This window comes from Chiloscyllium punctatum, chromosome 2 (genome assembly GCF_047496795.1).
Source record: "Chiloscyllium punctatum isolate Juve2018m chromosome 2, sChiPun1.3, whole genome shotgun sequence".
NCBI lineage: Eukaryota > Metazoa > Chordata > Chondrichthyes > Orectolobiformes > Hemiscylliidae > Chiloscyllium > Chiloscyllium punctatum.
The window spans coordinates 33,354,155-33,379,745 of record NC_092740.1 but is presented as its reverse complement, the minus strand read 5'-3'; the positions used below and the strand labels follow the sequence as shown (position 1 = coordinate 33,379,745).

The 25,591-nt window shown below is 39.5% G+C and overlaps 1 protein-coding gene across 2 annotated transcripts in view; it reads left to right on the top strand.

The window, feature by feature from the left end:
* The first annotated feature begins 1,600 nt into the window (after window positions 1-1,600).
* LOC140495872 (long-chain-fatty-acid--CoA ligase 1-like) overlaps window positions 1,601-25,591 on the top strand; it is a 155,169-nt gene continuing 131,178 nt past the window's right edge. For both annotated transcript variants that reach the window (XM_072595086.1, XM_072595096.1), the window contains exons 1-3: window positions 1,601-1,648; window positions 1,742-1,803; window positions 2,091-2,247. In XM_072595086.1, coding sequence (XP_072451187.1) covers window positions 2,162-2,247 — 86 coding nt within the window. In that variant the 5' untranslated portion in view covers window positions 1,601-1,648; window positions 1,742-1,803; window positions 2,091-2,161. The remainder of the gene's footprint in view (window positions 1,649-1,741; window positions 1,804-2,090; window positions 2,248-25,591) is intronic.

The window sequence follows — 25,591 nt, the reverse complement described above, 5'->3', positions numbered from 1 at the left end:
TCCAAATAGCATATTTTCTTTTGGGGAAGAAAGTTTAGAAAAGATCTATGAGGAGTTTTACCAGAATTTCATGAAGGCAACTGTTAGGAATGATCTAGCAAGCTTGCGCTCTTTCATCTGGGAAAACTAAAAGAAGACCTGGTGTACTTTTGAAAATTTTTAAAGGGGTTCAAGAGGATGAATGTGAAGTAACTAAAGCGGGAAGAGGATCGTATTAACTTTAAATAGGGACGCAGACCCATTCAGCCAAATAGAGCTTAAAAATGTGTTGCTGGAAAAGCGCAGCAGGTCAGGCAGCATCAAAGGAGAAGGAGAATCGACGTTTCGGGCATAAGCCCTTCTTCAGGAATTCAGCCAAACAGCCAATTTTCATGTAATGATCACAACACTGAAAGAGACTATTTGGCCCATTATGTCTGTGCCAGTTCTTTGCAGATACAACAACTTAATCTCACTCTTCTATCCTTTCCAGGAACACTGCATCTTTTTCTCTGAAGATGCTTATCTATTGCCTTTTGTAAGCTATGACTGAATTTGCCTTCTGCAGATTCTCAGGCAGTGCATCCTAAATACTTGGTGTGTAAACACATTTTTCCTCATTTTTCTTGTGGCTGTTTTGCCATTCCCCTTCAGTTGTGTCTGCTGTCTCTCTCTGGCAATAGGAACAATACCTCATCTGCCTAAAACCCCTCAACCTTCTCTAGGACAATCCTAGCATCTGCAATCTATCCTTGTAACTGAAATCCCTCAGCCCTGGGACTTTGCATCCTTTCTAAAGCCTATATATCCTAAAGTGTGGTGCCCAGAATTGGATACACAGCTTGAGTAGAGTTTGAACCAGTGTTTTATTAAGATTCATCACATCCTTCCTTTCTGTTGTATTCTATACCTCTGTTTTAAAACTCAGGACTCTGTGTGCCTTTTTAATCACTTTTTCAGCCTGCTCTATGACCTTCAACAATCTAGGTACATATAACATCAGGTCTCTGTTTCTGTATACACTTTCGCACTTGCCTGCAATAAACATCACCTGCCACTTTTCTGCCAAATTCACAAGCCTGTGCCCTCATGAAATATATCTATTTCTTTCTTTTATCCTGAATACTTTCCTGCAAGTTTTGAAATTATGTTCTTCATGTCCAAGACTAGATTATTAATATGTATCAAAAAAAAGGAATGATTCACCAACATCTGAGGGATCCCATATTATACATTTTCTTTCAAAAGGATAGACAAAGTTCATAGCTGTGCTCTGATTCCTGTCACTCAGTCAATTTTATGTCAATGCTACAGCTGTGTCTTCTATCATGTGGGCTTTCCTCAAAATGATTTTTAAAGTTAATTAACCAAATCAACCAGAAAAATATATTTGGCTGTTGAGGTAGTATTTTTAATGTAGAACGATATTCAAACTGCTAGTTTGGAGCTGGCAACCTTCTTTAAAGTTAGTGAATAATATTTCATATCTCAACATTTTCATTTGTAATTGACCAAACGTAATTTGTTCAAATTGTTCAAATGGAAAATTTACTAGAGACAGGTTTTTCACATGGTATGTTTGCTCATCCAGATTGACAACATAATTTTTCTTCTTTTAAAGATCCATCAAGTGAAAGATCTGAAGAATTTGGAAAGAGCAAATGCAAGGGTAACTATGGGACGTGATGTTAATATTTAATGTTTTCAGTATTGTATAATGTTGAAAATTGAGCTGACATTATCTAATATTCAATATTCATAGGTGATGACAACCTTCAACAGGACAAGACAGCAGTTTCTAGTAGCTCAGAAGGAATTGAATGAGTAATGCTAAATTTTATTTTATTTTAAATCCATCATTTGACCCAGTTTATGGTTGTGCTTGAATAAACTACATCTTTGTTTCGAGTATAATCTCTGTTAATTTCTTGCAAGCAAGTTGATGTGAGGTACTTGATTCTAGTAGAGCACCACAGTGATGAAATATAACGTATTTAAATGCACAGTGGTGACATTACTAATAATTCAAATTATAATCCAGTTACCTTAGATCAGTTGAATTTCTTTCCTTACTAATTAAAATTTGAAAATAATGTTATGATTGTTTACAGGCAGGAAGTACAACTCAAATACTTACGGAAGGAGTATTCTGAATTAAGTCAAAATAAATCAGATTTGCTACATGCAACACAATTCCTGTCTGGTTTTAAACAACTGCAAGCAGAATATATTGAATATAGAAGCAAACACCCTGGTGAGAAACAAACGGTAAGACACTTTTTGTATCCATTGGTGCTGCTTATCTGTAAAATGCTATTTTATAACTTAGTCAGTCACAGAGAGGTTCAGGTTCTGGCAACCTTGCCCTTGAGCAGGGTCAACCTACTTGATTTATGGTAACAGGCTAGAGATACACCAACAGTGACAGCAGCTCCCTCTTTCATAGTGTCTAGCCTGAAAAATAGAGACATTCTAAATGTGTTTCGCAGGAAGAAACGGATGATTTTCTTTCTACTAGAAAGCAAAGGTGAGCAAGGAATTGGACTGAAGTCATAGATTTTGTTCAGGATTTTAATGGTCTAGAGAAGAATGGGAGTTTAAGAAAGGAAGATGCTAAATGCAGGCTTTAAATTATTTAAAATTGAATGGAAAAACATGCATTTTGAAGTGCAACCATTCCTATTCAGGTACATAGCTAAATGATTTTGTGACAGCAATAACAGTTCTGATACAAAGGAAACTAAAGGATAGCATGTTCAAGATAACCCATATCCTTCTGCATCAGATATTTTGATTTTCATAATTTGTTTAGAAACCTCTCCAATGGATAAACAAAGAACTCCTTTAATTTGTTGTTGGTTACTTCTCAAGCTGCTTTTGTTATAGTTATTAGCACAGAGATAGTCATAGAGTCTTACAGCATGGAAACAGACCCATTGGTCCATGCCGACCAAGTTTCCCAAACTAAACTAGTACTACTTGCCTGCATTTGGCCCCTATCCCTCTAAACATTTTCTATTTGTGTACCTGTCCAAATGTCTCTTAAATGTTGTAAATGTTTGCATTTACCACTTCCTCTGACAGTTCATTCCACATAAAAAAAACACCTTCTGTGTGAAAAGTTGCCTTCAGGTTCCTTTTCAATCTTCCCCCTCTCACCTTGAACATATGCCCACTAATTTTGAACTCAGCCACCCTAGGGAAAAGACCGTTGCTATTCATGTTATCTATGCCCCTCATGATTTTATAAAGCTCTGTAAGGTGACTCCTCAACCTCCTACGTTCCAGTGGAAGAAGTCCCAGCTTCTCCTTATAACTCAAACTCTCCATTCCCAGCAACACTTTGGTAAATCTTTTCTGAACCCTCTCCAAATTAATAAAATCCTTCTGATATGAGACTAGATGGCCTCACCAACATCCTGTGCAACTGCTGCATGACATCCCAACTCCTATACTCAAGTGATCTGAGCAATCAAGGCAAGCATGCTAAACACCTTCTTAACCACCCTGTCTATCTGTGACAACCTTCAAAGAACTATGTACCTGAACCATCAAGTCTTTCTGTTTGACACTACCCAGGGCCCTGCCGTTTAACTATGTAAGTCTTGCTTTTGTTTACCGAAATGCAGTGCCTCACATTTATCCAAATTAAACTCCATCTGCCACTCCTCAGTCCATTGACCCAATTGATCAAAATCCCTTTGTCATCTTAGATAATCTTTTTAACTGTCATCTATTGCACCAATTTTGGTGTCATCTCCAAACTTACGAATTGTGCCTCCTAAATTCTCAAACTAGAAGTGGTTCCAGGACTGATCCCTGCAGAACACTGCTGGTAACAGACCTCCAGTCTAGAAAATAACCCTTCTATCACCAAGCCAATTTTGTATTCAATTGACAAGCTCTTCCTGAATCCCAAGTGATCTAACTTTGTTGATTAGACCACCATGTGGAACCTGTCAAAAGCCAAGTAGACAATTTCTACCACTCTGCTCTCATCAATCTTTTTGGTTACATCCTCAAAATGCTCAATCAAGTTTGTGAGACACAATTTCCCATGAGCAAACCATGTTGACTATTCCTAATCAGTCCTTGCCTCTCCAAATGCATGTAAATCCTACCTCTCAGTCTTCTCAACAATCTAACCACCACTGTTGTCAACTCCCAAGTCTGCAGTTCCTAGGCCACTTCTTACAGCCTTTTTTAAGTAAAGGCACATTAGCCACTCTCCAGTCAGCCACCACCTCAATTGTGATACAAATATCTCTGCTCGGGATCCTGCAATTTTTTCCCTAACTTCTCGAAATATCCTGGGATACACTTGATCAGGTCCCGGAGATTTATCCACCTCCAGCACTGGTATGAGTAACAAAAAGATGGGGTACTGAGCTAATGGTCGGATACTTGGTAGTGTGGATGAGCAGAGGGATCTTGGTGTCGGTGTACACAGATCTCTGAAAGTTGCCACTCAGGTAAATAGTGCAGTGAAGAAGGCATATGGCGTATTGGCTTTTATTGGTAGAGGAATTGAGTTCCGGAGTCCTGAGGTCATGTTGCAGTTGTATAAGACTCTGGTGCGGCCGCATCTGGAGTATTGTATGCAGTTTTGGTCGCCATATTATAGGAAGGATGTGGAGGCACTGGAACGGGTGCAGAAGACGTTTACCAGGATGTTGCCTGGTATGGGAGGAAGATCATATGAGGAAAGGCTGAGGCACTTGGGGCTGTTTTTATTGGAGAAAAGAAGGATTAGGGGTGACTTGAAAGAGGTGTACAAGATGATTAGGGGTTTAGATAGGGTTGACCATGAGAATCTTTTTCCACGTATGGAGTCAGCTATTACGAGGGGGCATAGCTTTAAATTAAAGGGTGGTAGGTATAGGACAGATGTTAGGGGTAGATTCTTTACTCAGCGAGTCGTGAGTTCATGGAATGCCCTGCCAGTAGCAGTGGTGGACTCTCCCTCTTTAAGGGCATTTAAACGGGCATTGGATAGGCATATGGAGGATAGTGGGCTAGTGTAGGTTAGGTGGGCTTGGATCGGCGCAACATCGAGGGCCAAAGGGCCTGTACTGCGCTGTATTTTTCTATGTTCCTCTTCTGTAATGTGGATTGATTTCAGGACATCGATGTTTATTTCCCCTGAGTTCTCTTGCTTCCATTTTTTTTCTGCACAGTAAAAACTGATATGAAATTTTTGTTTAGTATCTGTCTAACCTCTGTGGTTCCACACAAAGATCAATTAGGTCAACTATGCCCACACGACTAGTTTAAAGGCTCCCGAATATCACTAACAGATCTTCCTGCCAGGATATGAGTGAAACTCCTCTCTTTTGAATAGGTCTTTTCTGCCTCAGAAAAAGTTGCAATGATCCAAAAATTGGAATCTTTACCCACTGCACCATCTCCTCGGTCACTGATTTATCTGCCCTGTCCATGTTTGTGTCATCTGCAAATCTGGAGATATTACATTGAGTTCCCTCATCTAAATCATTAACATATTAGCATATTGTTAATAACTGGATCCTTGTACCTATCACTGGTACCCTACTAGTCAATGCCTGCCATTCAGAAAAAAAATCTATTTATTCCAATTCTTTGCTTCTGTCTGCTAATTTTCCATCCACCTTGATACACTATTCCCTCAATTTCTTATACTCTCTCTATCTCCATGACACTTTAAGCTGTTGATTTAAAAGAAAATAATCAACCTGTACTGTATGCATACTCAAAGACTGAGCTTCCTTGGCCATCAAGTCCTGGGTTTGGACTTGACTCTAGAGTTCTGGCTCAGGTTGGTATGCAACTTGGTGTTGCAAGATTTGTGCTTGTTGAGTTTGATAGATGAGTAGTCTGATCGTTAAGAGGAGAAAGGTTGAGAGAAGTAGTAGCAAGGAGACAGTAAAAAAAAATCAATTTGACCTGACTTACGTTCATATTTTCTTTCTTCAACTGAGCCAACTTGGTAATCTACAATGCTTCTAATATGTCTTGCTCACAAAGAGACAGAAATTTCCCCCATTTTTCACTACTTTTGGATATTCAAAATTTCAAAAGAATGACAGTTATTTGGATAATATTATTTTGCAATTGGTTTTAATTTTATTTTCTAATTTACAGTATAACACTTCCAGCTTTCCTGCTTTGTTGCTAGAAGCACGTGGAATTCTGGGAGCAGAAAAGCAGCTGCAGATAATAAATGCAAAGTTACAGCAATCACTGGAGAAGCAGCAAAACAGTTCGACAAGTATGCAACCTGGGGTCCAGTAAAGAGCTCATCTTCCATAAAGCAGTGTTAATTGGCCAATTTTGGTACATGTTCTGTTTGGGACATTGGTTTGCTGTGAGCAATTCTGGTCTCCCTGTTATAGGAAAGATGTTGTGAAACTTAGGGTTCAGAAAAGATTTACAAGGATGTTGCCAAGGTTGCAGATTTTGTACTATGGGGAGAAGCTGAATAGTCTGGGGCTATTTTCCCTGGAGTGTTGGAGGGTGAGGGGTTTCTATGCGCTATATCTCTATGACTGTATGACTCAGGACACTGGAATGAGAGAGCGCACATGTGAAACAGATAGGAACCTAAGTCTTCCTCTCTCCATCCATTTTGCAAGTTTTGAGCACTATCTAAAGTTTGACTATGCTGTAGGAAGAGAGCAAAGATGTAACCTAGCAGCTGCTGGAACTGGAAGAAAATGAAACAAATCTACCCTCCACATTATCACTGCATCTGCATGCTAAACCTAGGAGGACCACCAAGTTAAATCTGCAGCCAGTCATGCCACCCATCTTGTCACCATTTCAGTAGTTTTGGAATCTGGAAGGTACAGTGAAGCAAATGTTAAGACAATTTTGAGATTGATATTACAAGTTGTTCACATGTGAACTCCGTTTTTGTTTCAGTCAGTGGCTTTCCAACCAGTAAATTCAAAAATTGCTTTTGATTTAGGACTTGATTCTGCAACAGCGTGTTACATTAATTTTTTTTAATGACTCTGAACCACATGATCACTAATATTGATGAATTATAATCCAAATAATTCATGCAGTTTTCACTATAGCTCTTGAGATTTAATTGTACAAGTACTGCTGGGCCTGAAACTCTGAGAGTCTGTTTCTGTGCTGTGTATCTCAAAGACTCTGTGACTGTATCTCAGGGTTGGTGCCAAAATTGGGAGAGCCGTCTCACAGATCAGTCAAGCAACAGCCTGACGTAGTCATACTCATGGAATCATCATACCTTCCACACAACGTCCCAGACAACATCATCCCTGGACATGTCCTGTTCCGTCGGCTGGACAGTCTCAGCAGAGGTGGTGGCACAGTGGTATACAATGAAGAGGGAGCTGCCCTAGGAGCCCTCCACATTGACTCTGGATCCTATGAAGTTTTGTGGCATCAAACATGAGTAAGGAAACTTCATGCTAGTGGGCGGCACGGTGGCACAGTGGTTAGCACTGCTGCCTCACAGCGCCAGAGACCCAGGTTCAATTCCCGCCTCAGGCTGTGTGGAATTTGCACATTTTCTCCCCGTGTCTGCATGGGTTTCCTCTGGGTGCTCCGGTTTCCTCCCACAGTCCAAAGATGTGCAGGTCAGGTGAATTGGCATGCTAAATTGCCCGTAGTGTTAGTTTAGGGGTATGGGTGGGTTGCGCTTCGGCGGGGCGGTGTGGACTTGTTGGGCTGAAGGGCCTGTTTCCACACTGTAAGTAATCTAATCTGATCTAATCTAATTCAGCATGTATCACCCTCCCTTGGCTGAACTATATTACAAATCCCGGGAAGGAGGTTAAAGTGTTCCGAGGTGGAAGATGAGGTGTTCTTCCTCCAGGCATCTGTTACAAATCTGTCATCATTACTGAGTTAAAGGTCTGGAACTAATTCTCCCCCAACCCCCTCAAAAAAAAACACAAAAACCCCACTCTCATTCTCTCCCAACAGCTTTGCAGGAGTACCTATGCTCGATAACTGTATCGGATCGCCATTACTTTTATTAAGGGTAGTTAGGGAGGATAATAAATGCTGGCATTTAATCCCATGAATTCCTTTTTCAAAAAACCTTTACAATGCATACATATAAATGTTGAACAAATAAGTTACACTTTGTGATTTAATTAAAGAATATTGTACATCTTTTGACATTGCAGTCTCACTCCTAAATCTGCAATTTTAAATTATTCAGTGCCACTAGAGTATAAGTATTGAGTTATCCTGGATATAATGTCTTATTAAATATAGAGAAAAATAAACTTTCTTTTATCTCTTTTTATTTCCTGATCCTGATCAGCCTCTTCCCCTCACACTTATTGTGATGTGTACAAAGCATTTTTTTTTTACACTTTTTTTATATTGCATGCAGCTCATTAAGTTAGAGTGAGAGGTTAAGGATATTACTAAGTAGTGCATTATCATTGCTGATCTGTGAAGTTCTGCTTAGGAAGATAAAGGCTAACGTCTCAATAGAATTGTTGTGCCACACTTGATATCCTCTTGATTGCTTTACATTCAAAGGGTTTCATATCTTCTCATTTTCAGAAATACATTCCAAAGAATATTTTAATACCTTATGGACTGAATCTGTTTTTTAAAAAAAAATTACTGTTCTTCAAGTTTCTCAATGCTTCCACATATTGTCAATCTTGTTAATAGGAATAGGACATTGATACCAACCCCTTGAAGTCTCATCGCACACTCCATGTCATAGCTGCATAAATATCCCTGACCTCAATGGGCAAGTCCACACATCAGTGCATAAGATATGACTGAAGTATTTGCAACAACCTTCAGCCAGAAGAACAGAGTAGATGATCCATCTCAGCCTCCTGCGGAATTCCCAGCATCAAAGATGCCAAATTCATTGCATGTGATATCAAAAAATGGCTAAAAGCTTGGATATTGCATAGAATCATAGAGTTGTACAGCATGGAAACAGACCCTTCGGTTCAGCTCGTCCATGCTGACCAGGTATCCTAAATTAATCTAGTCCCATTTGCCAACATTTGACCCATGTCTCTCTTAACCCATCCTAATCATATACCCATCCAGATGTCTTTTAAGTGTTGTAATTGTCCGAGCCTCCACCACTTCCTCTGGCAGCTCATTGCATACATGCACCACCCTCTGCGTGAAAAAGTTACCCCTCAGGTCCCTTTTAAATTTTTCACCTCTCACCGTAAACCTATGCCCTCTAGTTCTGGACACCCCCACCCCAGGGAAAAGACATTGTCTATTTATCCTATCCATGTGCCCCTTTTGATTTTATAAATTTTTATACGGTTGCCCCTCTGCCTCTGCTCCAGGGAGAATAGCCCTGGCCTATTCAGCCTCTCCCTCTTGCTCAAATCTTACAATCTTGTAAATCTTTTCTGAACCCTTTCAAGTTTCACAGTATCCTTCCCAAAGCAGGGAGACCAGAATTCTTTGTTGAAAATTCCTGTAATGGTACTGAAGTTGTGTGCTCCAGAACTTGCCACATCCCTAGCTTAAAAAAAAGTGCACAAAATAACCAGAAATGCTGGAACAAAAACAAATTGCTGGAGAAACATGTACAAAGCAGGACATATTCAACCCAGCCAATCACCATCCCATTAGTCTACTCTTGACCATTAGTAAAGTGTCATTAGTAAACAGCAATTGAGTAGCAATAACCAGCTCACTGACACAGTTTGGGTTCTGCAAGGGCCACTTGTTGGACTTTAACTCAAAAAAAAATTAGGGATGGTGTTCGAGGATTTTTACCCAATAGCATTGAAGGAATGGTATTTATATTTCCAAGTAAGGATAATTGGTGGCTGGGTTAGATTTGTCCTAATTTTTGTGGACAATATTCCTCATTGCTCATAAGATGCCAGTAACGTAGCCAGAACTAGAGTAGCTTTGCTAGACGATCAGTTTGTTCTGGAGCACAAATCTTTAACACTATTATTGCAATGTAGCCAGGGCCAATAGCCTTTACAATATCCATACCCTCAGTTGTTTTTTAGTATTGGAATAAATCATATTGACTTAAGGCTGGTATCTGTGGTGCTAGGGATCTCAAATGGAAGTTCAGCTGGATCATCTAATTGGCAATTCTCACTAACGATGCTCTTTTGCACTGATAGGTGGACCTTTCCAATGTTAAGGAATCAAATTATTTTTGGATGTTTTTCCTACAGAGTGATTTAATTATCCACCACTATTTACAACTGGATGTGGCTTGACTGCAGAGCTAATCATTGACCTAACCCTCAGGCAGTGGGATCACTCAGCTCTGTCTATTGCCATGCTGCTTCTGCAAGTTGTACTTCACCAGATTGACATCTCCTCAATTTTTTTAGGGATCCGTGGAGTTGTTCCTGGCATGCCCTCTTGCTCTTCCTAAAATCTGAGTTTGACGGTAACCAGAAAGTGTGCGAAATACCAAGTTGTGAAGTTACAGAATTTTATTTGAAAACTATTCTACTGCTGCTAATGGGCCCACAACACTCGTTGGATGCACAAGTCTTAAGTTGCTTTAGAGGCTATGGGTCAAACAGAGGCAAATGGGATTGTTTTGTTTGGGAAACTTGCTCAGCATGGATTAATTGGACTGAAGGGTCTGTTTCTGTGCTGTCTGACTCTGATTCTATCCCACCCAACATGGTGATAATGCCACACAACATAGATAAGGGGCACAGAAATAAGGGTTGCACGTGGAATTAAGCTTCAGATTGGTTGTAAATGAATGGCAGAACAGGCTTGAGGCACAAATTGGCATTGTCCATTTCCAACGTGATTAAATTAGCCAGTCTTGGAGCTTACCATTTGTGTAGTTTAAAATGAGGTATAATTGCTTCTGGTAATTTAAACTCTTGCAATCTTATTGTGTGTAGGCTTCTTTTGGGTTCATGTTTAGGTATGTGTAAAGAATAAATTTATTAGAAAATCTAATCTTGAGCTGGGTGAATCTTGGCTCAGCTCTCCTGAGAACAGCCCCAGGTGATAGAAATAACATTATTGGCTCCAGTACAAGAGTTGACGTAATGTGCTAGTATGTCGCTCTATAGATTAAAGCCCAGTTAATTACCAGAAGAATAATCTCCGTTTCTTCAATCTCTCCAGATAACTGAAGTCCCTCATCCCTGGTATCAACCTGAAGCACCCCTTCTATACCTTCAATAAGGGTTCTAAAATTTGTTGCCCTGATTTTGTGCATAGCATTCCAGTTGAGACCTAACTTTGTAAACATGTTAATATGCCTGCCTTGGTTTTGTAAACAATATGCATAATTATGGAACTTTCTTTTTTTAAACTCCATTAATTGCCATATCAGCCTTGACAGTTTCAAAGATTTGTGAATGTGCACCCTAATCTTTCTGCTCTTATGGCGCCTCAATATAGTGCTGTTACATTATACTATCTCTCATTGTTTCTCCCAAAGTGCAGCACATCATGCTACTCTACATTATGTTACATTATATCTGTGTTTCAGACCTCCCTAATCTGCAAATGTCCCATGCCATCTGCTAATGTGCTGTCCCTTTTGTATCATCTGTAAACTTTGAAGTTGTCCTCCTTGTGTGCAAATTTGTGAACAACAAGAAGAAAATGGTCCTCAAAATAATTAAATAACTGGGAATGCTGGAACAAAAACAAATTGCTGGAGAAACTCTGCATGTCTTGCAGCATCAGTGGAGAGAAAGCAGAGTTAACATTTCTGGTCCAATGACCCTTCAGATCAATTCTGAAGAAGAGGCAGGGGTCTATCACCATCCCTGGGGACTACGTTGCATTCTTTGCATCCTATTGCTCAACTCGCTGAGGATGCAAACCATGAAATTCTATTTCCTGACCCTGTCTATTTATCGAATGCCATCTGAAAGTTTGTTTTTGTGCAACATCCACTACATGACCTCCTTCAACTCACTGACTAACTGGCACTCTTTGGAATAAAATAGAGCTCCTGACTCCTCAAAGCCTGCCTATGAAATACAAATTCCTGATGAAGGGCTTTTGCCCGAAACGTTGATTTCGCTGCTCGTTGGATGCTGCCTGAACTGCTGTGCTCTTCCAGCACCACTAATCCAGTATTTGATTTTCAGCATCTGCAGTCATTGTTTTTACCCTATGAAATACAAGGTATAAGTCAGGAGTGTGATTCTAGATTTTATTGTCACGTGTCCTCAGTACAGGAGTACAGTGAAAAGTGTATAATGGCACCATCTTAGACACCAAGGTACCGATATACAAGTAGTATGAGAAACCAAAGTTTAAAAGTTAACCATTACTTCATAAAATAGTAGAAAAATAAATAAATCGTTTACTTTAAAGCCTTTTATAGTCTAACCTAGGAAAATGAAGGAATAAGTTAAAAGTTCAACAGTCTTTGAGTCCTCTGCTTGTCTCGCTCTGCTGTCCTCCCCACCACCGCAAATACCGTTGTTGCTGCTGAAGCTGCCGCCTCTCCGATCTCTCTCCCCCGATTATCTGTGGGAAGGTGCCAGGGCAGGATCCTCTCAAACATCGAGCTAAGACACTATGAGCCAATGAGAGATCAGGCTGACAGTCGCCATACCTCTGGGAGACCAGGCCAGGATGCGCCAGGCCATCGAGAGACTAGATCGGGACCCGCCATGCCGCTGAGACACCAGGCTGGGACCTGACACGACCTACTGGGAGACCAGGCTGAGACCCACTGAGAGACCAAAGGGGGATAGAAGGAAAAAAAAGAGAAGACTGGAGGAGCTCTGGTTAGAGTGTCCTACACTACCATCTTTACTGGAAAGTGTGATGGAATGCTCACCACTTGCCTGAATAAGGGCAGCTCCAGTAATATTCCAGAAACTCAACATGATGCCAAAAAAGCTTGCATCATGCACAGTTGGAGCAGTGTGTCCAATATTTAAGACGCACTGCAGCAACTTGCCAAGGTTTGTTCAACAGCACCTTTTCCCACCTGCTCTAATATCTTGAAGATCAAGAACTCCAGCCACAACCTACAAGTTCCACTTTAAGGCACGTGCCATTCTGACTTAGAAGTATTTAACCATTCTTTCACTTTGATAAAATTCTTAGCTTTCCTCCACCACTGTTGGGGTTAATAATGCCAGATAAACTGTAGTAGTCCAGGAAATCAGCTCAACGCTAACTTCCTAAAGGCAGTAAATGCTAGCAACATCTATGTCCTGTGAACAAATTAAAATCTCAAATCAGTGCTGGCTGTTATTAACCTGTGTCTCTGAGAGAAATTAATTTTGTCACTGACAATATGAATAATGAATTTATATTGCAACTTTTATGTAATAGAGCTTCGCTGGATTCTTCAGGGGAGCAATATCAAATGTAAATATGAAACAAAATTGCATCAGGAAATGTGATGGCAGAAGACCAAATGTTTGGTCAAAGAGGAGTTTAACAGGAACACTTTAACAGGAGGAGTTAAGGTATAGATAAGAAGGGAATTCCTGAACTTGGGAATGACCGGTTTTTAAAATCTAAGATGTTCCAGGGGTGAGCATGAGATGAACGCTGATATCTTGAAGAGTCTTGGGGCAGGAGAAACTGCATAGAAAGGTACTGAGTGTGAAGCAGTGATTGTTTAATTCTCCCTTGTAATGGACTGCATGGCATTTCTGTGCTGTGAATGTGACTTGCTACTCACCATCTCAAACCTGGTCAATGACCAGGTATTGCTGCATTTGGACATGGAGCAAGATCAGATCCTGTAGCTGGAATAAAGGAACCACAGTTTACCTGTTGAGGTGTTTTTTTGCCCTGGTTCTTTGTGGCCTTCAAAGAGTGGAAAGCTGCTGCAACTTTCCAAACATTGGCTATTGAGTCAAAGTTACATTTGGTTCTGATGCCATACACAGACAAAGAGCCCATATTGCTTTGAGAATCTATCTGTACTGCTTCCAAGCTAGTTCATATCATTGACTGGCTAGAACAGGTGAATAACCTGGGTGATTTCAACTGCTAGTTATTAAGATCTCCAGTGCAGATAGACAAGGCTTCACTTCCTAATCTCTATCCTTGCTGCACGTAAGATGATTGTAAATTGTACATAGGATGCTACTCCCACCCAGAACTTCTGTTTCTCGTGTAGCATTATCGACCTGAGTCAATGCAGGTGGTATAATATGCAAATAGAAGAAGGGTATTTCAAAATGGCTTGAAAGAAGTTTTGTACTTTTTATTCTGTCAAATGACATGAAAATTAATTAGTTTGATTCTACTAAGCTGCTTTTAATCTCTGCTGCCCTTTTCAATTATAGATAGTAATTCATTCAGGATTATTGGTGAAGTTACTGCACAAGTTGGGACCTTTTTTAAGAGTAGAAAACATTTAACAGCCTTTTTTTTTGCTGAGTTACATCATCTTAAACTGCACAATCTGAACTCTTTTATAATTGCACAGAAGCATTAACTGAAAATGTAGCTGCATCATTTCACATCAGCACTTTTTTAATGTTTATTATTTGTATGTAATTGATTACTTTATATGGGGGTAAATGAGAAAAGTACTTTGACTCAGTGAGGTAATGTACAATGGGGTGTTGAAATGAGTCATGCTGACTCGATTCTTGATCTATGGTCTTTGCTGAGATAGCCAATCTGAACTAAAAGTTGCTTCAGTGATGTCTGTGTCCCTCGGCTGGGTTTGGGTAATAGAGAAATTGACTAGGTTACAGGTTAGTTACCACTGTTTCTAATCTCACACCCATTTGTGTAAATTCAGCACCACCTTAGGCCTAGGCTGAACTGTGATAGTTCCTTCTGTTTAGAGTAGCACGAGGTACCCGCAGTTTTGCTTCAAGTGTTGCAACATATGTTCCAGAACATGGTACAAGCAGACATAAACCAGTAAAAATTGCCATTCAGATTGTTTTTCAATATCCTTGACTTCCTTTGCATATCAGAATAATGAATTATTAATATTTTTGTGTTTATAGTAGGTATAAATTGAATTTTGTATTCTTATTTTGTTGTTTTAACTTATGAAAGGTGAATCCATTATCAGTTCATTTGAAGGGGTTATGGTAGCCAGCATGAGAATTCAGCATGTGGAAAAACATTATTGCCAATGAAATAGCTGTTAATCCTAAACTTGTACAGTTTTGCAAGGGCAGGTTACAAGGAAAATAACAAATATTGCCTGATTTGCAGGGGCAAGGTCCACGCTTAGGACACGGCATGAACTTATCAAAAAGAAAGAGGGAAAAGGCATGAGAAAAGAAAATTAGAACTGTAGGAAAAAAAATGTCAAATTACCTGGTCCTAACTTCTGGCATCAAGCTTTATATCTCAGTCAGCCTCTCTGCTATCAGGGTTGTTCTCTGGTCTAACATATTTCCTATGTATTTGTCCCTTGCCAAAGTGTGGCAGACACTTCTTGTAAACGCATAAGCAAACAACAAGTTTTATAACTTTGTTAGATGAGATTTATATCCATTCAAAAATATTATGTTAAATATTTCTTAATGGAAGGGACTATTCATAAAGGTTCTCTCAATTGGTTTTTTGAATCTAATATTGACTTTTATTTCATTGAACTTGAATGAAATTTTTGAATAATGTAATAATTGAAATGTTTATTTTTTTTTAAGGAAACACTTGCATTTCTCTTGTGCCTTCCATTGGGTAATTTCAAAGTGCTTTCCAACCAATTAAGTAATTTTGGAAATTTAGTAGTGACTTTGTGTGAAGCACGCTCCCACAAATAGCAATGTGGTAATGGCTGGATAATCTGTGTTTTGTAATGACCACACTTTTTTAAAACTAAGTTATTCATTTCACAATTCGATGTGGTCAATATTGAGTTTTTTTTTAATGTCCTTTATCGATTTCCTGCTGATGGTGTAATGCTGGGTTCTTGATTGTGTGTATTTTATCCCAGCATTTCAGTTTCATGTCATCTGTCTGTTCTGTTCAGTTTGCAGAGATTCCTCATTTCTAATCTGTGTATTAAGATACATTGAAGGTTAGAGTATTCTCCCTTTATTTTAGATATGTAAGGCATTAGGGGGAGAAATGGTTCTGGCTTTGAGATACAAAAGGAGGGCTAAAGGCCCTGTTCCTGTGCTGTAATTTTCATTGTTCTTCATTCTTTAGTTGTGAGTCTCTTGTTTGTATACTGGAGGTCTTTCATGTTTTGTCCATTTTTCCAATAAAGGTCAAATGATGTACATTTTATTCTAATGTCGAATGACAAAACAGTGGAATTTGATTTTTTTTTGTTATTGGCATGTAGGTGGCAGATGGTGTAGAATTTTTGATTTTTTTTTTAATGGGAATACAGGTACTAAATTGCACCTTTCCATTAACCTTGTAGATTACTGGCCTTGAGTTCTGGAATATCATCTTTTCTTGGAGGGTGTAGAATTGGATAATGATATGACTTGATGGTCATGACCAATTCTGTTCACTTGCCTCTGGCTTAAATTGAGCTGCATTCTCACAGTCTGGTTGATTAGTTGGCTGGAAGGTTGCTGTTAGAATTGCTGGAATTAAAATCCTGAATTAAAAGATTCCCATGTGTGCCTTTAATGAACTGTAATATTTACTAGTAAGTGATTATCAATTACAGTGCGATCCCTGAAAAGACTAAAGTCTTCTTTATAGGCAATGCTTTTTTTTTAAAGTTTTAGTCCAAAAGATGGACAGAAGATCAATTTTTAACTGTATATGTGTGGTCCAACTTTGATCTAAGGTAAAGGTGGAAAGACTGGATCTAGCTAGGAATGAGCACAGCAAGGATATGTGCAGTGGATAGGAAGGAGAGGCATTATGGAGAGGGTGGTGGACATGAAATATTGGTATAGCTCAAACAAAAGTGTTGACAAGAATATAATTCAAAAGTAACAATTTAGAATTCATTGTTCTTCCTTTTAAATTGCCAAATTCTACCTTTTCAAAAAGCTTGATTTATACCCATCCCAAATCCTGACACCACCTCTTGGTCCTCTTTAAACTCCTTCTACCTGCCCAAGTTTCCCATCTTCTCTTTTTGGTGTATTTTGTGTTCTTGGTATTATTCCTTAGCACAGTATTCCTATTTATAAAACCTTTGACTTGGACTCTGTAATCTCCTTGAAGGATCTTCCAGTAGCAATATTTTTAATCCAGCTCTTGAATTTGATGTTGACAAGGTTCTAGTGACCAATATACTCCTGAGTTTTTAATGATGAGAGATTATTGTATATATTAGCTGGGATAATATTTTTTTACAAATATATAAACCCCACCATAATAGCATAGTAATGAACATGAAATAAGTTTACCATGTAATGTAGATGATCAATAAAATATTCACCTCAAAAGGTGGAATTTATTAATTATGATTTTAAGAAGTTATGCTACATTTATCATGGGAGAGTTTAGAGCTGATTTAAATGCTTTGAGGCAAGGGAATGAGGCAGTTGATATTTATGATAAGATTTAGGAGCAGAGATACATGTATGGAATGAGCTGCCAGAGGAAGTGGTGGAGGCTGGTACAATTGCAACATTTAAGAGGCATTTGGATGGGTATATGAATAGGAAGGGTTTGGAGGGATATAGGCCAGGTGCTGGCAGGTGAGACTAGATTGGGTTGGGATATCTGGTCGGCATGGATGGGTTGGACCGAAGGGTCTGTTTCTGTGCTGTACATCTCTATGACTCTATAAGTAGGCCATTGAATCTAATGAGTCTGCTCTTCCATTTGGTGAGATTATGGCTGATCTCATAATCCTTAACTCCACTGTACTGTCTTTTGCCCATAACCTTTGATTTCCTCACTGATTAAAAATCTGCCTATCTCAGTTTGAATATACTTGTTGATCTGGCATCAACAGCCTTCTGCAGTAAAGAATTACTCACTGAGAGAAGAAATTCTTCCTCATCTCTACCTTAAATATCCAACTTTTTTTTGTTCTGAGATTATGCTCTCTGGTCCTACACTTTCCCACCGGGGGTAATAAAATGTCCTGCATCTACACTGTCAAATCCCTTTAGAATCTCGTAAGTTCGACTACATTCCAATGAGTACAAGCCCAATCTACTCCAAGTCTCTTCATGAGACAGTCCCTCCTGATACTTTGTATCAGCCTTGTGAACATTTCTGGAATGGCATGATGCCGGTATATCTTAGATAAGGTGCCCGAATCTATTCACAGTATTCTAGATATGGTCTGACTAGTGCCCTGTACCGATTTATTAAAATCTCCTTACTTTTATATTCCATTCCTCTTGGATAAAGGCCAGCATTCCATTTGCCTTCCCTATAATCCATTGAATTTGGATGCTAACTTTTAAGAGATTGGATTTGCAGTGCTAAATAGAGCTACAATGACAATTGTGTCACCAACGCTAACCAACCTTCAATTAAGAAGGGATCATGGGAGGAAGCATGGAGTGCCATTTTCTTTCTTGGCTGTTTCTGTACTGCTGGTATTAAGGGTTGGCATAGTTAGTCCACATCAGCTGGAAAGTTGATTAGCTGCTTGTCAAACTGTATTGTGACTTTCTAAGCTGTGTGATGTCATATATTTGTTTGTTCCATTTTATGAGTAATCATGAAACCTTGAAGGCGGAAGTTTGAGGTGCCTACAATAGTTATTGAAGGTAGTTTATGGTAAGCTTTCCTTTCCGATGTTTGTCATACTACTCCAATAGTGCAGTTGAAGCATCTATGAGTCTGTGCACACAGAACACTTGTTTGATCTAATACAGATACTATTTTTTGCTTTCAAGGCATGATGGATGAAATCTTTATTAACTTAGCATGTTATAAAACGTGTTGCTTGTTAACACCTCTGAGAGCAAAACATTTACCTGTCAACAGTCACTTCCATGCAGGATTGAAATGTAGCAAGTGAGCTTTCATTGAAAGGAAGACTTGTAATTAAAAACAAAGCACCTTTCATTTGTATTGACTAAATGTAGTAATAATCTAATACAGGCAGTCCCTGAGTGACTAATGGGTTTGTCCTTGAATATGTTCAATTGTATGCAACACAATGCAGTACAATAAAAAAAATTAGTAAGTACAAGCAACCATTTGCATGTTGGAGCTTTAATATTAGTACACCTCCCCACAGGATCTTGTACCTAAGTATGTGTGTTCATAAATCAAGGACCATCTGTAAACTATTTCTACAGATATTGATTTAGAGATAAAATGCATCTGGGTAGCATACCAGGGATAATTTCTTACCTTATCAAAATAGTGCCGTGGAATCTTTTAACGTGCAGGTGTTTTGACATCTTATTGATAGAAGGGATCTGTCATGGTATAGTACTCTCTTGGTAGCACACAAAAGTTTCAACCTAGATTTTTGTGCTTAAGTCTATAGAGTGCAATTCACAACCGCAACATTTTGACTCTGATGTGAAAATATGACCAACTGAGTCAAGGCTGATCTTTGGACAATATCTTATGGTTTACTGAATTGATGTCATGTGGAAAGAAGCGAAAAGAGCTTGGATATAGGAGCAGAATTAGGCCATTTGGCCCATTGAGTCTGTTCTGCCATTCGAATGGGGCTGATGTTTCTCAACCTTATTTATTCTCCTGCCTAACTAATCAAGAACCTATTATCGCCATCTTAAAGGCACTCATTGACTTAGCTTTTGCGGCATTTCACCTGTGAACCTATGCTGATATTTTCAAGAGCAATTAACTAGTTCTGTTCCCCTGCATTGTCAATGTAATTCAGCAATTCTTTATTCCTCAGTGTTTAGCCCTTTCCCTATTGAAAGCCATGATTGTTCAAGAGATTCAATATATCCCAGATTGGAACCACTTTCTGTGTATGAGATTTCCCCTAATATTATCTTTGGTTCCCTTAGCCAATAACATTATGACAATGATTTCTGATTTTTGATCTTACTGCCAATGAGTACTGTTTCTCCTGTTTACTCAGTCCAGACTCCTTGTGAGCATCCTTATCAAATCCCCTGTTGACTTTGTTTCAAGTCTTAGAATCTAAGAGTCATACAGCATGGAAATAGACTTTCAGTCCAATTTCTCCATGCTGACCAAATTTCCCCAAGCTAAACTAGTCCCATTTGACTGCATTTGGTGCATATCCCGCTAAACCTTTCCTTTTCATGTCCCTGTCCAAATGTCTTTTAAATGTTGTAACTGTACATGCATCTACCACTTCCCCTGGCAGCTCATTCTACATACAAAGCAGCCTCTGTGTAGAAAATAGAGAACTAGGGGTTCAGGTACTTAGTTCATTGCAAGTTACGTCATAGGTATACAGATGGTTAAGAAGGCATTTGGCATGTTTGCCTTCATTGCTCAGACCTTTGAGTATCGGCATTGGGATGTCATGTTGCAGTAGTACATTAGTGGGACCATTTTTAGAGTATTGTGTACAGCTCTGATCACCTTGCTACAGGAAGGATATCATTAAATTGCAAAGGGTGTAGAAACATTTACCAGATTGTTGCCTGGAGTGTAAGGTTTGAGTTAGAAGGAGAAATTGGATAGGCTGGAACTTTTTTTTTTCTGAAGCGTAGATGGTTGAGTGGTGTTCTCATAGGGCTTTAGAAAACCATGAGGAGCATAGAAACGAAGTCTTCTCCTAAGGTGGAGGAGTTAAAACTAAAGGCATAATTTTAAGGGGGGAGAAGATTTAAAATGGACAGTGCACATAATCTGTATTTCCTTTTTATTACCTCCCCTGTCCATTGGCCAAATCAAGTAAAAGTTTTGGAAAGGTCTTCTTTACATAGACCTTTTATGGTAGGAACTGTCTGACTACCAGCTTTTATTCACATTGGCTTTGAACTGATCCAGGGCCTTGCATAAAGCAGAACATGTTGACATTGCAACAAGAGTTCTTAGGCTGATTGCTTGCTTTTTGAAGGAAGACTTTTTCTGTGGGGCACAGCCCATAGCAAAGAACTATCCCTTTTGTAATGTAGGGATGCTGTACCTCACAGTTCTTGCTGACCAGGAACGCAGCATATCTGAGCAAAGTACCAAAGACTACTTGCATTCAACTTAAGCTGGAGGTTCTGAGTGAATGATCCATCTTGGTATTGTCTGAGGTCACTGGCATCTCTGAAGTCAGTCTTCAGTTCAGTTTACACCCATCAAATCAAACAATTGCTAAAGTTATTCAAAACTGCAAAGACTTTGGACACTGTCAGTCTTCGAGCACTGGTACTGAAGACCTGTGTTCCAAAACTAATTGTTACTCTTGCCATACTGGTCTAGTACAGACAAAACTCTGGCATCAATTCAATAATATGAAGCATTGCCTGGGCAGGTCCTGTCTTTGTGTTATCCAAGAGAAGAAAACTCTAGCATCTCCAAATTACTATAGTTCCTCATGTAAAATTAGTTCTGTGTTGTGCTCCATATTGTTGCTTTAAGATCTCTTCAACATTATTGAAAGTAGAACTTGTTGCACAGATGAAAAGTTAGCCTTGCAGTTCTGAAAGTGAGTTGCTGTGTTCTTCCAATCTACTGCTTGTAAACCGTATAAGCAGCATCTAAACTCTGCAGTCCTACCACATTCAGTAATGAGTGGTGGTGGACAACCAAACTCATTTGAGACCGATGCTCTACAAATATTTCCAGCCTCAATGATAGGTCAGTTCAGTATATTTGCAGCAACCTTCAATCAGCAATGCCAAGTGGGTGATCCATCTTGACATCCTCAAGAGGTCTACAGCATCACTCCATATGATAACAGGGAACAACTGGATACACTAAATATTGCAAAAGCTGTGGTCCCTGACAACATTCCAGCAGTAGGATTGAAGAGTTGGTCCAGAACTTGCCACCTCCCTAGCCAAGCTTTTCCAATGAAACCATGGTATTGGCATCCAGCCGATAATGTATAAAATTGCCCTGGTATGTCCTGTCCATAAAAATCGGGAGAAATCCAAACCAGCCAGTTACCACTCCACCACAATAAAATGATGGGAGGAGTCATCACCAGTGTTGACGATCAATACTTGCTTTGCAATAACCTTTACGCAGATGCTTCGTTTGGGTTTGGTCGTGGCCACTCAGTTGTTGATTGCTCAAGAGATAATATTAGAGTGCCTGCCCAAGGTTGCATTTGGCTGATTATGGTATCCAGGAGCCCAAGAAAAACTAGTAGAAATCAGAGAGAAAACTACTGACAGGTGCTTGTGGTGTGGGACCAGTCATCTCACTTTCAGGGCATCTCTACAGGAGTTCCCTCAGGGTTTCTTGTTAAGAATTTGTCAGGGTAGTTTTTCTAGGCCCAGCCATGTTCAGTCACTTCACTCGATCATCATGTCATAGATGGAATGATTTCACTGATGATTGTATAATGTCCAGCACATTACTGAATGTGGTGGCACTGCAGAGTTTAGATCTGTCTATCATTTGCTGCTTATTCTGTTTGCAAGTAGATACTGAAACAAGGCTCTTTTGACAAATTCTAAACCTATGACTACTTCCATCTAAAATGACAACACAGCAGATGCATGGGAATATTACAAAACCTATAAGTTCCCCTCAAAGCCACTCACTATCCTGACTCGGAAATATATTCCGTGTTGCTGGGTCAAAATCCTGGAACTTCCTCCCTAATGCCATTGTGGTCTGCTGACACAAAATGGACTGCAGTGGTTGAAGAATACAGCTCATTGTTATCTTTTCAACTGGCTATGGACAAAATTTACTGACTCAGTAGCAATGCCCTCATGCCATAAATTAATTTTAAGAAAATTACCTCGAGCTACCAAACCCTAGGTTCTGGAATTTACACACACCTCTACTGATTTTCACATGTTCCTAAAACCTCACCTCTTTGACCAGGCTTTTGGATATATGCCATAATATTTCTTTTTGTAGCTTGGTGCTAAATTTTGCTTCATATTGCTCCTGTGGCATGCATCTGATTTAGTTTATAGTACAAGTTGTTTTGCTACCATGTTAATTGTTGTTACGCCAGTTTCAATGGTATTGGTTTGATCATAACATAAAGATAAGGAGACGTCTAAATTGCTATTCCTGTACATTTGTAAAAAGCACTGCTGTGGTGAAACTAATGGTTCAAATCTAACCTTCTGATCCTGTGAGGTAAATTAAAAACGTAGTTACTTTTCTGGTCGAGATTCCACTATTTGGATACATTCCCAGTAATCCCAATTCGCTTCTCCAGAAAAAGATGTCCTAGATGGGGCAGTGCTATTGCCAGATCAGAGGAGATGATAGTGTAGTGGTAACGTCACTGAATCAGTGATTCGGAGAACCGATGTCCCATCATGGAACTTAAACTCCATTAATACATCTAGAAGAAAATGATAGTATCAGTTTTGGTGATCATGACTATATCTTAAGCGTCTGGTTCACTAATGTCATTTGGGAAAGTCAATCTCCTCGCCTGGCTTCCGTGTGACTCCAGACACCCAGCAATGTTGATTGATTCTTCAATGCCCTCTGAAATGCTATAGCAAGCCACTTACTAAAATGATTGGTCACAAATGCTGACCTTGCCTGTGATGCCCACTTTCCATGATAGAATACAAAATATGTTTTGAATACTGTCCTGTACCAAGTGATCTAAAAATTGCAATGAGTTAGTATACTTTCAATGTAGACTTAAAAGTCTAAACATCACAGTAAAATTATTTTACTGTTGAGGCCACACCTGGAGTATTGTGTGCAGTTCTCCTTACTTGAGAAAGGGTTAACTGGCACTAGAGATGCTGCAGAGGAGGTTCATTTAAATTGAGGGGGTTGGTTTATGAGGAGAGACTGAGTAGATTGGGATTATATTCATCGGAATTTAGAAGAATGAGGGGGGATCTTATTGAAACATTGAAAATTATGAAGAGAATAGGTAAAATAGAAGTAGAGGACATGTTTCTACTGGCAGGTGAAACTAGGTCAAGAAGGCATAGCCTCAAAATTAGAGGGAGCAGATTTCAACCAAATTGAGAAGGAACTTCTTCACTTTAGAGGGTTGTGAATCTGTGGAATTCCATGCCCAGTGAAGTAGCTGAGGCTTCCTCATTGAATGCTTTTAAAGTTAAGGTAGGTAATTTTTTGAACAAAACAGGAATTCAGAATAATGGTGAGAGGGCGGGTAAGTTCAGCTGAGGCCACGAAAAGATCAGCCATGGTCTTGTTGAATTGGTGGAGCAGGCTCAAAGGGCCTGCTGGCCTACTCCTGCTCCTATTTCCTATGTTCTTATCTTCTTAAATTCTTAATATTGATGCATTGGTTTATTGGCTGTGCAACAACATGCTAAAGTTTGATCCTGGTGCTGGAAAAGCACAGCAGGTCAGGCAGCATCTGAGGAGCAGGAGGATCGCTGTTTTGAGCATAAGCCCCTCATCAGGAATGAGGCTTGTGGGCCAGGGGCTGAGAGATAAACGGGAGGGGGGGCAGTTGTGTGGAGTTCGGCGAATGTAGCCGAGAATGTGATAAGTAGAGGAAGATGATAGGGTGGAGTGGATGGATGGGAAAGGTGACGGACAGGTCAGGAGGGCGGTGTTTTAAGCCTTCAACTCGCACCACCTTCTCCCTCACCTTCATCTATCTATCTTCCCTCCAACCCTACCCCCACTCCCATTTATCTCTCAGCCCCGGGCCCACAAGCCTCATTCCTGATGAAGGGCTTATGCTCGAAACGTTGATTCTCCTGCCCTTTGGATGGTGCCTGACCTTTTCCAGCACCACACTCTCAACTCTGATATCCAGCATCTGCAGTCCTCACTTTTTCCCCTAAATTCTGATCCTGTCTGTTGGTTTTACAGTGAGGAGCTAAATTAGAAAGTAGAACCTCTAAGTTCAGGATTACTAGCTGACCTAACAGACACTGGGTAAATAAAGTTAAGGAATTAAATATGTGGCTTAATGATTGGTGTAGATAGCATAGATTTCAGTTTCAGTGGGCTCTGCTGTTCTGGCAGGATAGGCTTATCTTAAACTATGCTGGGACAGTGGTCTAGTGGACTGAATAACTACAGCTGTAGAGAGGGTTGTAAACTAATTAAAATGAGGGGAAGGGTTGGGAGAGGGGAAGTATAGGCTTGAAAAGCAGTAACATATTGACAGCATTATAGGGCTGGATTAGTGGTGCTGGAAGAGCACAGCAGTTCAGGCAGCATCCAGCGAGCAGCGAAATCAACGTTTCGGGCAAAAGCTTCATTATAGGGCTGCTATGTGGATAATGATATGCAGAGTGGGACAGAAAGGGGCAGAGAGTACAAATATAGAAAAGCAACATTAAATATGATGAAATGAGAGAAAAAAATTGTAAAAAGGCAAAGTTAGTGGCTCTTGTGCATTGTCTTCAAAACAAAATTAATGATACAAATATGGATAAATGGGTATGATCTTATCTTATGGAGACATGGGATCTAAACATTCAGGGGTATGTTACTTTTCGAAAGGACAGGCAGAAAGGAAATAGTGGCGGCATAGCTTTGTTTGAATGGGATGAAATAAGTACGACAGCAAGAAATATTCTTGAATCAGAAAATGTAGAATCTATTTGGATGGAGGTAAGAAATAACAAGGGGAAGAAGACACTGGTTGAAGTGGTCTGTAGGTCCCCTTACAGTATCACTTGATAATATTGAGATTATAATATTACAGGTAATGATGGCTTATAGCAAAGGCAAAACATTATTCATAGGAGACTTTAATCTTCATGTAGGTTGGGATAGC